General features: G+C 39.3%; 1 protein-coding gene across 20 annotated transcripts in view; it reads right to left on the reverse strand.

Moving 5' to 3' along the window:
* Positions 1–17,341, reverse strand: part of msi2b (musashi RNA-binding protein 2b) — a 260,388-nt gene that overhangs the window by 13,270 nt on the left and 229,777 nt on the right. For 5 of the 20 annotated variants that reach the window (XR_014030513.1, XR_014030514.1, XM_081370978.1 and 2 more), the window contains 2 exons: positions 14,551–14,673; positions 352–531 (listed from right to left, as the gene is read on the reverse strand). The exons of 3 other annotated variants lie outside the window; for them this stretch is intronic. Coding sequence is in view for 11 of the 17 variants with exons in the window: in XM_081370978.1 (XP_081227104.1) it covers positions 352–531; positions 14,551–14,673 (303 nt within the window). In the remaining 6 variants the exon portion in view is untranslated. The remainder of the gene's footprint in view (positions 1–351; positions 532–14,550; positions 14,674–17,341) is intronic. 12 more of the 20 variants (XR_014030511.1, XM_081370980.1, XM_081370979.1 and 9 more) reach the window with 4 other exon arrangements.

Here is a 17,341-nt window from a genome sequence, read left to right on the forward strand (position 1 = left end):
GCAGGCTGACAGTTGAGCGGTATGGAGCCAATGGGTGTGTGATACATACATACGTGCCTGAGTATGTACTGCACAAGATATGAACGCATTAATTGAACAGGGACTGTGACCGCAGCCGAATCCCGCTTTCCCGGATATATCTCCACAGTACATACGCATGTATATGCACTCCCTCAAATCCACAGGCAAAATGACAATGCTACGACACTTCAAGCAAACTGCAAGGATGCACAAATCCCTCGCTTTCCCTTCTCATCTGTCCACCCCTCTCTCGGTTTAATGAATGGCAGGGTGATGAATAAACGGCATGAATCAAATCAATCATTGAATGAAGGAGAGGCGGGTACACACCTGGGCTCTTATACTGATCCGGGCTGGCCAGGTGCTGGAGAGGGGAGTTGCAGGCTGATGTGGCATGCTCGCTTTGCAGCAGCTGAGCCGCCTGGGGGCCCAGGGAGCCATAGTCCGCAAAGGAGAAGGGGGGCCCCCGTTGGTCGCTTGGCGAGGAATAGAAACCGTAATCGGGGAAGCCTGGGAGATACAGTACAGGGGAGGAGGAGGAAGGGAGGAGGATGAGGGGTGGGACTCCATCATTGGGGGAAATAGGACTTTGCATAGTAATGTTATGAAGCAATGTTTACTATCTGACTTGCATGGTTGCGCACTGGGAAGATAGATAGATAAATAGGTGTGTTTGAAAAGCCACATCTCGCTGTTTCCCCTGTGTGTGTGAGAATGTGTGAAGACTTGTACAGTACACTATTATAAACACTTGTGTTTGCTGCAGACGGAGGTACTGACACACTACACATCACATAAGCATACGGAAGTCATGGTTTTAAAAACTTTTGATTGGTGATTACATAAAAACTGACTGACCTTAATAGTTCATCTGAGAAAGGAACGCTCTTTATTTGAGATGCTAATTTGCATTTCAGCATCCACAAATAACAAGCAGGAAAATAACTAGAATACCACTGTCTACAAACTCCTAACTAAACCACAAAGCATGTGTTGCGTAATGTCATCCTCTTTAGAATCATCAGATTTATAAACGTGAATAACTTCTCTTTAATATGTGAAAGTATTTGGAAATCATTGTTAAAATCTAAGGGTATGTTATTTGTTTTATTTTATTGTGCTCGAGTGCATGTGTGTGTCAATTTATTATCCAATCTATTACGTGTGAAAAGACGCTTTTACATATTGCATTGGCATTGGAAAGTTTTTTGAAGTCACATAAAAATGTATGAATGTCATTGCATTAGATATCACAATATCAAATCAAAGTGCATTTATTTTAAACTAAAAACAACTAAAATGTTTCCCAAAAGATATAACGTTTATTATTAAGAAATATTTGGAAACATTCTAGTGAATAAAACTAAATTTACTAGATTTTTGTGTCCATACCATGCCACTTTGTTTGAAATGTTGTATCTAATGATGCAATGAGATTCAGACATTTAAAAGTGTGACTTCAGTGTCAAAATACTTTGTATGTGTGTTTGTGTGTGTATACAGTACCTGTCAAAAAGGTTTGGAAACATTAATATTTTTAATGTTTTAGAAAGAAGCCTTTTATGCTCACCAAGCCCGCATTTATTTGATCAAAAATACAGAAAAAATGTAATATTGTGAAATATTATTACAATTTAAAATAAAGGTTTTATTATTTTAATATACTTTAAAATATAATTAATTTCTGTGATGCAAAGCTGAATTTTCAGCATCATTATTTTAGTCTTCAGTGTCACATGATCCTTCAGAAATTAATCTAATAATCTGATTTATTTTCAATGTTGGAAACAGTTTGCTGCTTAATATTTTTTTTTTATAACCTGTGATACTTTTTTCAGGATTCTCTGATGAATAAAGTTAAAAAAGAACAGCATTTATTTAAAAAATAAATCCTTTGTAACTATATACACTACCATTAAAAAGTTTGAGGTCAGTAATTGTTTTCTTTCTTTCCTGAAAGAAATGAATACTCTATTTCAGCAAGGATGTGTTAAATCGATAAAAAAGTGATAGCAAAGAATTATGTTGCTAGAAAGATTTCTATTTTGAATAAATGCTGTTCTTATTAACTTTTATTTATCATCCTCAAAAAAAGTATCCCAGGTTCCAAAAAATGTTTAAGCAGCACAACTGTTTCCAACATTGATAATAACTGAGCATTAAATCAGCATATTAGAATGATTTCTGAAGGATCATGTGACACTGAAGACTGGAGTAATGATGATGAAAAATTCAGCTTTGCATCACAGATATTTTAAAGTATATTAAAAAAGAAAACTATTATTTAAATTGTAATAATATTTCACAATATTACTGTTTTGTAGTTTTGATCAAATAAATGAAGGCTTTGATAAGCATAAGAGATTTCTTTCAAAAACATTAAAAATAGTAATGTTTCCAAACTTTACACACACACACACACACACACACACACACACACACACACACACACACACACACACACACACACACACACACACTGTTTCTTGTTTTCCTCTGCCTTAATTAGTTTCAGAGGATCCCAGATATACCCAGCAGAACAAATGAGGTCTATGCCAGCCTACATTTAAGAAGAGTATAGGGAGTGATAAAGAAATATAAATAAAATAAATGAGAAAACAAAAGGAACGTTTATTCTCTGACAGGCTGTAGCTGTGTTGCTCTGGCCTTCTCCAATCACTCATTAATTATCCACATCTAGTCTGCTGACTGCTCACTTCAGCCCAAACTTGAGTCTGCTCTAATGCCTGCGTTTTTGGTCGCCAAACACATTTATTAAAGACCCAGAGATTTGTTGGTAATGCTTATACAACATGGCCTATACTGAATGTGAACACCAGTGTTTCAAGTTTTATTCTAGCTTCATTAATTATTTCATCATTAACACCTTGTTGTGGGTAAGTTTAATAAAAAAAGCAACATTTTGGACAAAAAGCTGAGAAAATTGTGTTGTCAAAGACTACAACGTGCATAAGCAATGCTTCAATCGCTTGTTTCTGCTTCTTCTTCGCCTGTGTTTGATCTATTACAAACTCTTTCAGAAGATGCATAGCACCCTCAGTCAATTTCAGTCAATAGCAGGGAAAGAGTTAAATTTATACATACAATTTCAATATTTGGTTTATGCATTAATCAAATACTTTTTTTTAGAATTTAATAAAAAAAAAAAAAAAAAAACTATGACTAAAACAATTTCAAATTCATACTGGTGTAGAACTACAGCTAATTCCCAAGTTTGGTTATTCCATAAACTCATATTACTAACAGATGCATTAAGACAAATATAGTCATGCAATCTCATTCCATAAACATATAAAGTAGAATGAGGTGCACCAAAGCAAAGTCCAAAAAGATATGGTTTTAAGGACTCTGGCGTGGAAAAACTTGACTGGTTGCAAAAACCCCAAACCTGAACCCCTATTGAAGACATTGGAGAGGAATCAAATCCCATGCAACCCAAGGAGCGGATGCTGTCAGGAAGGATTAACTCCCCATTAACGCCAATGGTTTTGAAATTAAATTTTCAACAAGCACATACAGGTGTGGAGTTTGCTGTCCACACATTTTTGGCTATGTAACGTACCTTTCTCAGGCGTCTTTCCAAGAAAATGCTAAATGAAATATGTGTTAAAAATTCCTGTTATTCTATTCTGTTTCAGGGACTGCCAAAAGAGAACAGTGAAATTCACAGGCACAACTACTGAAAAAATGCTTACGATCAGTAAACAGAAACGAGCATGAAAATCCCCATCCTGCCAGTACCTACACTCCCAAAAGCGAATAAATCACATATGCATCCAGACGTTCAAGCTCTCTCCCGCTAACTGCGCAAAAACGAAGGAAATGCCTGAGGTATGCTCAGAATCTTCAAGTGTTTCGGATTCTCGGAGAGGAGGGGAAAGCCCACTCCAGCGCGCACATCTTTAATCATTTAAGGAAAGCAACCAAAAATGCACTTAGGCTGAATCCATTTTTGATGGGCCTCTCTAATAGATGGGCGTCCTTGAGGTTCAAAGGGAACCCTGGACGCGCCTCTTAATTAGACAAGCTGCCATTCCGTCCTGTTTCCCCTCATCCTCCTAATTAGATCTTTAACAACAAACAAATGAAGACCTTTTACAGGCGTGTGCAGCATGACCCGCCTCGTCCCCGCCAAAGGGTGGGGGGAGGGTTGGGGGTTCAGAGACGTCTTTTTTGTCTAACACTCCCCGGCCCCGGCGTGTGCAACAATGGCTGAGTCCTGCCGCAATCTGCATAAATATTCCGCCTAATTTCTGTGGAGCGGGAACGGCGGGACGCAAAATACGACATTACCGCACATACAACAAACACACCTGGTTTCTTTGTTAGCATTGACATAGAAAATTAGACCTGAAAAGCTGTTCGTTTTAATGCTGTGGCAGGAAAGGTCTTATCTAATAACGGCCTGCAGAAATTATATTTATTATCCAGGTAGATCACGTCCAATGACAGTGCTATCTGAAGCAGAAACACGGAATAAAACGCAGTTAAAAACTGCCCATTTACTGTCTATAGAGAAAGCCATCTGGCGGAATAGGGCTGCTTGATTACCTTCGCCGGATAATTCTCTCTCTGAGCGCATGCAAATGATTCACTTTGACCAAGTGGAAGTGAAAAAAAAAAAAAAAAGTGGAGCTAAATTAAACACTGCCTTTTTTTAAACATCAAAAGTTGCCACAATAATGGCTCCTCTGTGATGTTCCATGGTATTGTACGCTGCCAATCAGACAGAGAATAGCACTCGGAATGTTTTATGCCTCTGTGAATAACTGGGATGAACGAGGACGCAGGGTGTGAGTTTTGTGTGCGTCTATGTGTGTTCTTCCATTAATAGGCACTGTGAACACTTTCCTTTAACTGCAGCCCCACTGTTAAACTACACAGAAAGCTTAATATCTTCTCTTCCACAAAAAATATACCGAACTGTGTTGGTTTACCACGGGCCTCTCCCCTTCACTCAAAGAGAAATCTAATTACTCTATAATGGCAGGTTTGGGGGGAGTGTGTGCATCGTTGACAGGTGATAGATGTGTAAACTCACTTCCCCCGACTTGATGAATAGTGGTATAGAAATGTGAAGCGCTCGTTCACGGTGGGTGTACGACAGCACCTCGTCTATTCATCATTTCACCTCTACGAGCCGCACGGAGGCCCGCAAACACACTCTGAGGTCGTGTCTGAACAGCTGGGAGTAGGTCATCCAGATGTGCCTTTGTCTGGGCAACATCTGTACTGAGCCCAGACCCCCCAGCAAGGGGAGGGACGGGGGGGCTGACATGGGAGCGAGCTCAGAATGGATGCACTCTGGAAGGTTGTCAACCGCACCATTACGAAGCCCATCTGGGTGCTTCAGAGCTGTTGCTGAGATGAAAGCACTGGTTGCTTTTTACTCCCCCCCCCACCACTGCAGCTTTGTGTTGTTATACATAATATCTGTCAGAGCAGCATCAAGAAACAGATACATAAATACATGAATACGTAAATAAGAGGCCCTTTTATCAGCTGTTTAATGAACAGAGAGTGGTAATTTGTCACTGCTAAAGGCACCAACACAGCACCGGATAGTCTTTTTTCTAGTCGCATTAAAGTAAAGGCCGCATCGGGTGACAGCCAGTGCAAGATTAAGACACGAGCAAGATAATGAGTGGTCAAAATGATGCTCGAGTTAAAAATAATATTTAACAGCTGTTTTATTAATTATATGATCTGTTTAACACGTAAGGAATAAAAAGTTTGACAGCAATAAAAGGTAAGGTGGCTCCTTTCTGGTAAAACACGTGCCGCTCAGTTCGTATCAAACTGAGACTTTCTGTCCTGAATTACTCCTTATTTGTCAAAATGGACAGTGACTGTGAATACTAGCCCTCAGGATGGTACTACTGGGCCTCAAGGCAGTCATCTTTCCTTGTACACGAACATCTACTTGGCTAACATTGTTTTTTGGACAAATCATGCATAGGCCTGCTTGTATTTATCTGTAAGTATATGGTGAATGTGAAGTGCTAAAGCTCTAGATAGGCATAAGATACATTTCTGTTTGAAATGTTATTCACAGAAAAGCTGAAATCTGTCAACATCTTACATCATCATAAAAAAGTAAAATCAAGTATCATAAAAAAATACACCAACGCAAATCAAAACAAAATTACACCAATATCCCAAACAAAACATAAAGCAAAAATATAAATTGCAAAACAAAAAAGAAAAGCAAATACAAAGCAAAGCAAAACATGTCTAAAATGCAACAAAATGCAAAACAAAAACAAAACAAAATCTAAAAGCAACAAAATACAATAAAAATCAAAACAAACTTCAAAAAAAAAAAAAAACACTAAACATAAAGCAAAATTGAAAGCAAAATAAAAAGCAAACAAACAAAAATAAAGAAAAAAAAGCCACAGTTTAGCTTCTACCTGTTTGTTTTTGTCTGAGAGTAAGTCAAATCAACATCTTATTTAACTAACTGACCCCTAACTTCCACATCAGAGCACCTTCACTGAGGACTCTTGGTCAAAACAAACGATTCAAGGACATTCTTGAGATGAGCTCTGTGTTTCCCGGAGACACTGAAATTCTGTTCGTCCAGCAGAAAAGTCTTAGTAAAACTAAAATGTGTTTGCAATGCAATTTAACATTGTTGCTCCGCTACTGAAGAAGCTGAAAAAAAAAAAACTCAACGTGGATCAGCCTCAGCGCAGTCAGTACGGCTCACACCTGACCTGTCAGCAGTCTATTACCACAATTAGCCTGCTGATGTTAGCGAAATACTGCCATTTACAGAGTCTTTTCATGGGGGGACGATGGAAAAGCTGACATTTCGCAATGTGACTTTCAAACACTTCTTTAAAAAAAGCTCAAGGACTGTGGCCTGCCTTGGAAATAGCATTTCACACAATCATCTACTCCAGGCAGAAATGTCAGTCGCAGAGAGGGAATCCGTACACTCGAACAAAAACACAGACTGCCGTTCTATAAAAAGCACTGACCCTGCAATTCCATACTCAGAGACATTACGTTTTATCTCTCGGTCTCTCAATCTCTCTCCACTCGAATAAAGCCGGTAGCACTCTTCCTCTCAAACAAATCCTCTACTAGGTGTCAATAAACTTGTCAAATGTGCCTCCAAATTAGCTTTCGAAATTTCCGAACATCCACAATTAGCTACCTCATTTCCACCTATGTCATTTTTAAAGAATTACAAGTGCCCTTCGCCGCCTCCACAGACAATCGCTCTCCATTCAGAGATGGTCTTTTCTAGTCGTATATTTGAGTAATTATCATTACAACATGTCCCTTCTAGCTAGAGAAGGCATCGCATAATTCGTCTGCAGATAATGTTTCAACGTTAAGCCTTGAAAATAATGAAAAACCCTGTTTTGCGACTAGCGCTCACACCCCTGAGCATAGGGCTGGACATAGGTAGAGCTGTGGGAAAGCGGACAGCTAACCGCAAGATGGTGAAAACATACATCTATCTTCATCAGGAGCGTGACAGACAAGTATGAAGTGCGTTTCATATTTGCAGCATGGGCGGCTGGCACCGTAGAGACGGGCTGGCCTAGATTGCACCTGTGGACACCACAGCGAGCGAGGCAGACACAGCTGTAGTCCAGGGCCTGTCTGTCAGGATACCACAGCTAATGGAGAGTGACACAGGTTTTCTGTGGCTCCTGCTTCTCTAACTCACACGCGAGTGCACACTTTCACCTCGCTGAAGAAAGAAGAACAGATGGAGGGAGGGGAAAAGGATGGAGAAACCTGAAAGAAGTTGGAGGGACAAGTCTCGCCCCAGGGAGCCTGGTGGCCCTTTGTCCCCGGCCCAGGTGAGCCGAGGTGCTGAGGTTGTCAGGTCTCCAGTTCTAGGATGTGCTTTTGCGAGATGTGCAGTGTCAGATAACTTCTGAGAGTCATCTCTCTGCGTGTGCCAAAGAGCTGAGAGGAAGTGGGGCGGCGCTGCCAGAATGTCATTCGATAAACACCCGGTTCACTCTGACACATGCTGCAGGAGGTTTCAATAAGTCAGATATTGTTTTACACGCCTCCTCTGACAAGCATCTTCAAGCCGAAGGAGTATAAATGAGAAAAAGTACTTGCGATCCACAACACTAAATGTAAAAAGCAGAAGATCCAAAGAGAAGAGATGGTAGACATAATGCAATCTTTCCAAACACAAGCTAACAGACACGCACTCAAATCTAGATCTACGGTATCTATCAGGACCACTAGAGAGGCATGCAGTCAACTAACAGACACGTGTAGGTCCAAGAAAATGAAGCAGAGAGAAATGGCAAAGATTGAGGAAAAAATAAAGCGAGAACAAAAAATAATACTCGAGGTGGGTGGAATAAAGAATGAAATATTGATGAGTGTTAAAGGATTAGTTCATCCAAAATGACAATTCTTCGTCATTTACTCACCCTCAAGCTGTTCCCAGACTGTTAATGGGGACTGGAGCGTTTAAGCTTTAAAAAGGGATGGAAAAGCATCATAAAAGTATCAAAAAAGTGGACTGTGAATGAATCATTCTGTGAAATGGATCAACTGATTCACTGGAGGTTCAAAAACAAGATTTGTTCACAAAACCAGGTTTACTTTCATATATATATATATATATATATTTAATTTGTATAATTTATGTTAAATTGAAACAAAGCTGAATTAAAATAAAATAGATGAAAAAACAAACTAAAGGAAAATTTGAAATGTTGGCTTCGCAACAAATACATTTTAGTTTATGGCATTAAAATTACTAAATGGAAATAAATAAAAACTAAAACTAAAAAAAAAAAAAAAAAAACTAATATGTATTTAAAAAAAATTGACAAAAGAACATAACAAAATTGACTAAATATTAAACTAAAATGAAAATCAAAATATTAATAAAAAAAATAGTACTATTAATAATAGTACATAAAAAATACTGCACAAAACTCACATTTCTACTGATCTCAGTACCTCTAATGAATGCACCAAGGGCTCGAAACTGAAATTTCAGTCTATGTTTTACATATGCATCACTTTTAAGTCGCCATACATTGTGATGGAAAAGAGTGAATTTCTCCTTTTTTATTCATCTGAAAAAAAGAGTCAGATTTTAAATAACATGAGGGTGAGTAAATAATAGAGTCTATTTTTTCTGAACCATCCCTTTAAGCACTGCAGGTTGCACTATATACATGTTAGAAGGATGGAATGAAAATAATACTGAAACTCAAGATCGAGAAATACATAAATAAGAGGACACAGGATGAAGGAGAAAGAACAAGGGAGAGAGGGAAGTACAGGAGCAGGGACAAACCTTCCACTGGACTGTGACCAGAGAAGAGTGTGTAGAGAGGAAGTCGATTGGTACAGTCTTTGACTTACACACACTGGCTTTTAAGCAGGACCAAACCAAACAAGAGAGAAACAACAGAAACATGACCATCGGCCCGGCGTCCTACTACACACCAACACGGGTGGTTTGTGGGTGTTTGAAAATGAAACGTTGAAATGCAAACGTTAGCAAGTACTAGATGAAATCTGGGGTGCGGATACATGCTATTTCAGCAGTATGTACTGGCTTTAACAAACATGCTGTAATATCTTTAAGTAAATGAACGGTATGTAAATTTAACTATCATAATCAGTTTAAAACGCTAAACCAATCTGAAAAGAAGCTCGTAATGAACATGTTCCAAGACTCTGAAATAATATCTGCTGATCATTCCTTACTAACTGAAGCGTAATGCTCTATCGCTACCAAGTGATGAACTGTTTCATAGGCCATACTGACACAGAGAGGTCAGGACGGCTCGGTCTATAAATAATGAATCCCGTTCAAATCATACACACCGTTTAGCCTAGCTAAAGTATGTGTCTCATTTATTTTATTACCTTACTGCCAACCAATAATCATAAGACAGAAGCTGCTCTGGATGACTCAAGATCAGGGGTTCTCAATCTTCTTTGTTCAAAAGTTTGAGGTCAAGATGTTTTTTGACAGAAATATAATTTTTTTCAGTATTAAATTGAATTGTATTAAATTGATCAAAAGTGACAGAAATCTTTTGTAACATTATAAATGTCTTAACTATTTCAAATAAATGCTGTACTTTGAAATGTCTACACATCAAAGGATACCAATTTTTTTTTAATATCAGTTTCAACATTGATAATGAGAAATGTTGGTAATACTAATGTAAGGTTTACAGATTAGGCAAACGCTCCAGTGCGTATTTGTGTTCGCTCTTTGGAGAATGTCAAATGTTTCTATTTACAACGTGATTTTGCAGCGGTGAGCAATGAAGCCAATCACAGACATCGCGAATCCTCTCATTAACAAAGTGTAGACACGATGTAAGTAAAAGTTTCATAGTGCCGTGCAGACAGATTCATTGATTAGAACGGAAGTTTGTGAGATCGCAGAGAACTAACATGAGTGACAGTTTTTTAATGATTATAAAGGGAGTGGTCTTTGCATGCTTTCTAGGCTATATCATTCATTTAGAATTTGAATTAAAGTTTTGTTTTTCATGCTGCTAACATGGCAACTACCACATATAAATCCAGGATTCAATCTCGAAATTGCAAATGGATGACATAGTGATAACCATAGCATGGGACAAAAATATGGCATGTCAAAATAGATACGCATTAAGGAAAGTAAATGCTTATTAATAAATTAACAGAAAAATATTTGTAAAAGTAATGACTTTTTAAATAATCTTAAATGTCTCACTGCACATTGCTATTCTTGTTATGGTGGAGCCATTTCTTACTCATTACATTTGCACTCTCACTAATTTTAGAAGCAGTGATTTGATTCTGGAACCGGGTCTGTCTAGGTTGAGAAGAGAACTATAATATTGCATCAAGCAGGTGGAGGAAGAGCAACAGCTCTTGGATGATTGACGGAGCTTATGCAGCGATGAAGATGATCTGCAAGGGCCGCCTGCAACATCACCATTTTGCCAGAGAACTACGCACAATAAAGTGCGACAGCTCGTCTGTCAGAGCGGAGCCTCTGACTTTCACCGTACCCTTGCCGGCAGGTTTGCGCAGGAGTTAACTGACTGACAGTCGGCACGCAAACACATCTCATCCTCCGCCTAGCAGCAAATGTATGCACAGCAGGGGTGTATAAATTGTGCTGCGCAATGGAGATCAGTTGGGTAATAGATGATGAGGTTCTCGGAAAAGGTCATCCTTAAATGTCAGTGCTCTGTCTCAATGGCTTTCTCACTTCTGTCACAACGCAACCATAGAGCGACTCCATCAGTCACAAAAGAGTGCAACTGTGCCATCAGCTGAAGACGCTCGCCATGGGGGGTGGGAGGGTGGTAAAATAACTACACTGGCCTAATAAACTTGGTCCAGTGGGCCACGTCCTTACCTAATCACATTCCTCTCCAAAACACACAGTATAACCCAAGCTTTCAAATGTTCAAATGAAAATTAAGCTCACTGGATCTGAATTTCACAGTGCGAGCCTCGTGTATGACTTCTTCGAACTATGATCACGAGTCTGTAGATGCCATCAGCTGAGAGTTATTTCTCACGTAGCTCTCGTTTTAAACTCAGAGCTCGCTCCAAACAAGCCTGGTATAATTCACACACATTAAACAGCAACGAGATGCAGAGAGCTATGTTTTTTCAGGCTAAGTTGGTTTCTTTAGCCGAGTGCTAATCAGAATCAAACTCGTCTGATTGGGTGGAGAGGCATGACTGATTGGCTCACGCTCTGTCGACTGCGCTCCTTCACACCGTGCGCTGAGCCACTTTTACGCCTGTCTGCCAATTACACCGGGGTGGATAGCTGTCTGCCGGAGAGCAGGTGTCAATGGAGCAAATATGCAGTAAACGCATGCGCATCAGCAAAATGTCAGTGTACTGTAAAATAATATTTCAATAACTTTCATTTTGTCAGATAAACTCGATTTTAAAGGTTGAATTTATCAAATGCAGAAAATGCACAAAAAATGTAAAGTCAATTTTTACTGCATTTAGTATAAGCAACTTAACTAGAATATTAAACTTACTCTGTCAAGTTTGGAGGTGAGGCTGCAACTAGCAGACTTCTGAGCATGCTCAGTTTGAACACTGATGATGCACTTGAATATATATATATATATATATATATATATATATATATATATATATATATATATATATATATATATATATATATATATAGTACACTTCAGGACTTAATTATATATATATAATCAAATCCGTGGTCACAGTTTTGCAATTCAGTTTATAAACCGTACTCACAGATTCTTAAATTGTTCCCTCGGTTTATCAAATTGTGCCTAAGGATTAATAAACTGTACCCACGAATTTCCAACTTGTGCGCTCAGATTTATAAACCGTACTTTCAGTTGTTCAATCTGTACCAATATATTCATAATCCATGCCCACGCTTTCACAATCCTTTCCTACGGTTTTGCAAACCGTACTCACAGATTTGTGGCCCATCCCTCATTTTAGTAATCTGCTTCAACTATGGCTCACCTATCAATTAAATTGACTGCTTTTGCTGTAGGTTTACATAGTAATGTAGTAAAATAATAATAATAATAATAATAATAATAATTCTTCATGATTTTTCCTGGGTCAAAAATGGTCTTTGGTGGTGGTGGACGAACACGGTCATTAACACACACAGCGAGTACCCTACCAATGTGAACTACGAGCCCAGTACTGACAATAAGTCCAAAATACATGCAAAGAAACAGTTTATAATAATAACTTATCATATTTATTCATGAAATAAAAATAATCAGAGTCAGGACAGGTTATAAAACAAAGTACTTAGAACTGTTTTATATATTAAAATCTGTACATTTAAAAGTAAAAAGATGAATGATTTCAAAAGTGAACAACAAAGTAACACATTACATAGAAAAAGTGCTAGGTCTATTATTTTGCATTTACACTTCAGGACTTAATGCACAGATCATTTGACAGAGAATCGGATTGTTTTGTTCCGTCCATTGCTACGGTTGTCTATCGGATTCAATCGCGTATTTAAATATGGTTGTAAATCCAGAAACTTTGCAATGTGTAGTTATCCACCCCGTCCCCACTATAGCCAAGAATTTAAGCATGCAGTTAAGACAGCTGTATTCACTTTAATAATACACAATAACACGATATACAAAAAGATTCATTAAAAGAAGATTTAACGAATCGGGAGCTTGTTCTGTTCTTGTGTCGGTAGACTACAGATTCCTAAAATGAGGGATGGAAACAAATCTTTGCAAAACTATAGGAATGGATTGCGAAAGCATGGGCACGGATTTTGAATTTGTGGGTATGGATTGAAAAAACGGTTTACAAATGTTATTAATTTTTCTTTTTTTTTTTTTTTTTTAAGGTTTATTAATCCGTTGGCGTAATTTGTTAAACTGAGGGAACAATTTAAAATTTCGTAAGTACGGTTTATAAACTGAGGGGAAAAATTGCAAAACTATGACCACGGATTTGTATTTGTTTTCTCCTACAGGTGACTTGCTAGGCTCTGTAGTTCTTGGTCAAAGCATGGGGACTTAACTTAATGTTAATGCTCAGCTTAAGGTAAAATGCTAGCTTATTGAATTTGGATCCACAAGTAAAAAACATTATTATTTTTGAGTTTTGAATAAGTTGAGTATACTCAAAGTCAAGCTGGTTGCCTAAAGTTTGAGTTTTCTGAATTTCTGATTTTTTACAGTGCCGAATGTGTGTAAATAAACTTGCCACCTGCTATGGAATCACTTTCTGATGGCCAATTAGCCAAGGCCATCATTTCCCATTGTGCTAAAGGCCAAATGTCAGTGAGAAGGCCGAGGGCTGTTCCTCCCTGCTGTTTATTTATTTAAGTATCCTTGCATCTTACAGACAAAGTCAGATTGATAGATTAAGCTATCCAGCCTCCGGATCAATAGTCACAGAGGAACGAAGAAGCGACTGGGAACTGTTTAATGTGCACACACTGTGTTTTCTAGTCAAAGGCGAACAAAATTTGTCCGAATGACGGAAGAAGGCATTAACGACCAAGAGCACCAATGATTAAATGTGAAAACCCGACAAACCATGAGAAATGAAAAGGCTCCCACGTGTAAGTTTGTTTGTAATGGTGTTTTGTGTGTGGGGGGTGGGGGTGGAAGGGGGGTTAGCGAAACAAATTCAGCAGCTACGGTAAAGTACAAATGGCAGCGAGAGCAGAAGCCGGCCCCTGTGCCCTGATCTGTTACCAGTTTCACCGACCATAATCCTGACATTAACTAAATTAAGAAAACGGGGGGAATAAATGGTCATGGACCAATGGGTAGTGGGCCAACTTCTGCCAGCGCCATAAATCACATCTACAACAGGAAAGGAGGGGAAGAAAGCAGGAGCCTTGAGTCCTGTCCTTTCCTTCTAACTAAAGACTGTGTGTATTTGTGAGTGTATATGTGTGTGAGAGAGAGGACAGAGGCGGCTAGAGTTAAGAGCAGCATGAAGAGAGCAGCAGTCACACAGATCTATGGCCAGAGCGTTTACCTGGCCCTGTGCTCTGAGGGTATGCTGCGTAGCCGCCTCTTCCACGGGCCCCCCTACCTGAGCCACGCGCTGCCGCCACTGCTGCCGCCGCCGCTACGGGACCGTACGCTGTTGCCGGGAAGCCTGTGCGAGGGGTGGGGGTGGGGATAGGATGGGGTTGAGGACAGAGGATAGGGGATAGTGGAGGAGAAGGCAGAGGGATTGAGAGTACAAAAAGAAGGAAACAGGACAGAAAATGAGGAGGATTGATGAAATTAAAGGCGAGGAACAGGGTGGAAAAGGGGAGTAGAGAAGGAATGACAGGAATAGAGAGTAAACAAAGATGGAAAATGGTGTAAAATGAGTAATAGTGAAAGAATAAGAGGAGAGTGGATAGTGGAGGAGAAGACAGAGGGAATGAGAGTACAAAAAGAAGGAAACAGGACAGAAAATGAGGAGTAATAATGAAATTATAGGCGAGGAACAGGGTGGAAAAGGGGAGTAGAGAAGGAATGACAGGAATAGAGAGTAAACAAAGATGGAAAATGGTGTAAAATGAGTAATAGTGAAAGAGTAAGAGGAGAGTGGATAGTGGAGGAGAAGACAGAGGGAATGAGAGTACAAAAAGAAGGAAAGAGGACAGGAAATGAGGAGTAATAATGAAATTATAGGCGAGGAACAGGGTGGGAAAAGGGAGTCGTGAGGGAATGAGAGGAATAGAGAGTAAAAAGGAGGGAATAGGGTGTAAAATGAGGAATAGTGAAAGAATAAGAGAAGAGTGGAGAGGAAACAGGATGGAAAAAGGGAAACGTAAAGGAATAAGAGGAGAGGGGATTAAAAATGAGGAATAGTAATAGAATAAGAGGAGAAGAAAGGAGAAAAATAGGGAACAGGGCAGAAAGTGAGGGAAGAGAGGAAAAAGAAAAAAGGATGTAAAAGGAGAGTTGAGAATAAAAATAGGGAACAGGGTGGAAAATGGGCATTAGTGAAGGAATAAAAGGAGAGGAGAGAAGGAAAGGAAAGTAAAAACAGGGAACAGGGTGAACAAAGTGCAAGGAGAAGATAGAGTGGTAAACAGGAGTAGGTAAGGAACAAGAGGACAGCAGAAGAGGAAAGATAAGAAACAGGGAGGAAAATGGGGAGTAGTGAAGGGAGGAGAGGGCAAAAAAAGGAGAGGGAAAATGAGAGGAGAGGATAAATTAGAAAAAAAAGCAGGATCAAGCTACCTCACAACATTACTGACTCATAAAGTTGCTGCAGAGTCTGTGCAGGTTCTGCAGGCTGCTGTAATACACCGTTTACAGTGGCCGTCTTCCAAATGCGGAGGAGACTGCAGTGGCCCTAATGCACTCTGAGTATTTCTGCATGGGTGACCACGCTGCTCCTTTGCTTATCTGTTTGGAGCACACAGCAGGAGGGCCACGGCCGAGCATCAGACTTTAGGATATGCTACTGAGCTTGTGCGGTCAAGTTACTGTGATAAACTAATTAGATTTCAGTTTTAATACAAATTTAAAAGGACTAGAATGCTTTAATGGTGGAAATATAACACTGCAGTACACCGTTATTCAAGAACCTAACATTAGCCTGAAGAAAACAACTCACTCTAGACTGAAAAAACAACAATAGTGAAAATGAATCCTTTTATTTGTTGGAATGAATTCAATGTGGGACTGTAAGCTAAATATGTCAGATTATATTAACATCCTGTTGATATGTTTTGACATCAGAGGCATACGAAATGTCTAGTCAGTAACACTTTTATGCACTCAAAATGTATTAAATGGTCTAAGAAATAATTTAAATAAAAACATGCTTAAGGTAAAGTGTAAAAAAAAAAAAAAAGTATTTTTAGGCAAAAAGAAAAAAAAGAAAAAAAGTGAGCCAACATTTAAAAAAAATGTTTTTACATTGCCATATAGCTTACATTGGCCTAATTTCATAACATTTGGTCATTAAGTTTTTTTTTTTTTTGTCTTTAGCATCACAACACACACAAGACATTCATTCATCAAGCAAATGAGAATTTTCTACTCATGCAGCTTTATCTTCCATAACACCTCGTACAAATCACAAATTCACAGTCTTTAAAGAGCTGAAAAGAGACACGAGACCAGGGGTGAGTCAGAAACCACAGCTCGACTTCCATAAAGGCAGAGAGGAATGAAATCCGGCAAGAGCCAAAAAGATGATCCAGCGCAACACTATAGGGTTAACTCCAACCATGACCGGCATCTGCAGCACAAAGGCGATATGGAAATGGCTCCACGCTCCCAACACTTTGTAGTCCACTTAAGTCACTTATCTCTGCGCTGCCGCTCATGTTTGGGCGGGAGAACGAGGGAGCGAGACAGAGACGGAGAGTCGTAAAGCCGAGCAGGCGAATCGTCCTCCGGTTTATGCCTTGAAACTCAATCAATCAGGAGGATAATTTGGTCTCCAGGCAGTGTGAACTGATGCTACATCCACACCGGGCCCCTGGTGCTGCACGGGTACCGTGATTTGTGAGCAGGGCTGGATGAAAGAGTCTTCGTATCCTTCCCGGTTTAGTGGCTCTTTATGGTGTTATTACGAGATTAGGCATCAGGGATTAATTGCTCGCTTCCAAGTGCCCTTTAATTCACTTTAAGTGTGTTACACAGGGGAAAGTAACAGGTACTGTATGGCATGGCAGCAAGGGAGAGGACGTGATGCATGTGTGAAAGTAAACCGACTAGGTGAATGCACTGCAAAGTTCAAGTTTCATGTCTACGAGACATTGGCTTGATGGTTGTATGCATGACTACCTTCCACTGACAACAATAGCTCTGTT

The sequence above is a fragment of the Scardinius erythrophthalmus genome, assembly GCF_964197995.2.
Source record: "Scardinius erythrophthalmus genome assembly, chromosome: 7".
Taxonomy (NCBI): Eukaryota; Metazoa; Chordata; class Actinopteri; order Cypriniformes; family Leuciscidae; genus Scardinius; species Scardinius erythrophthalmus.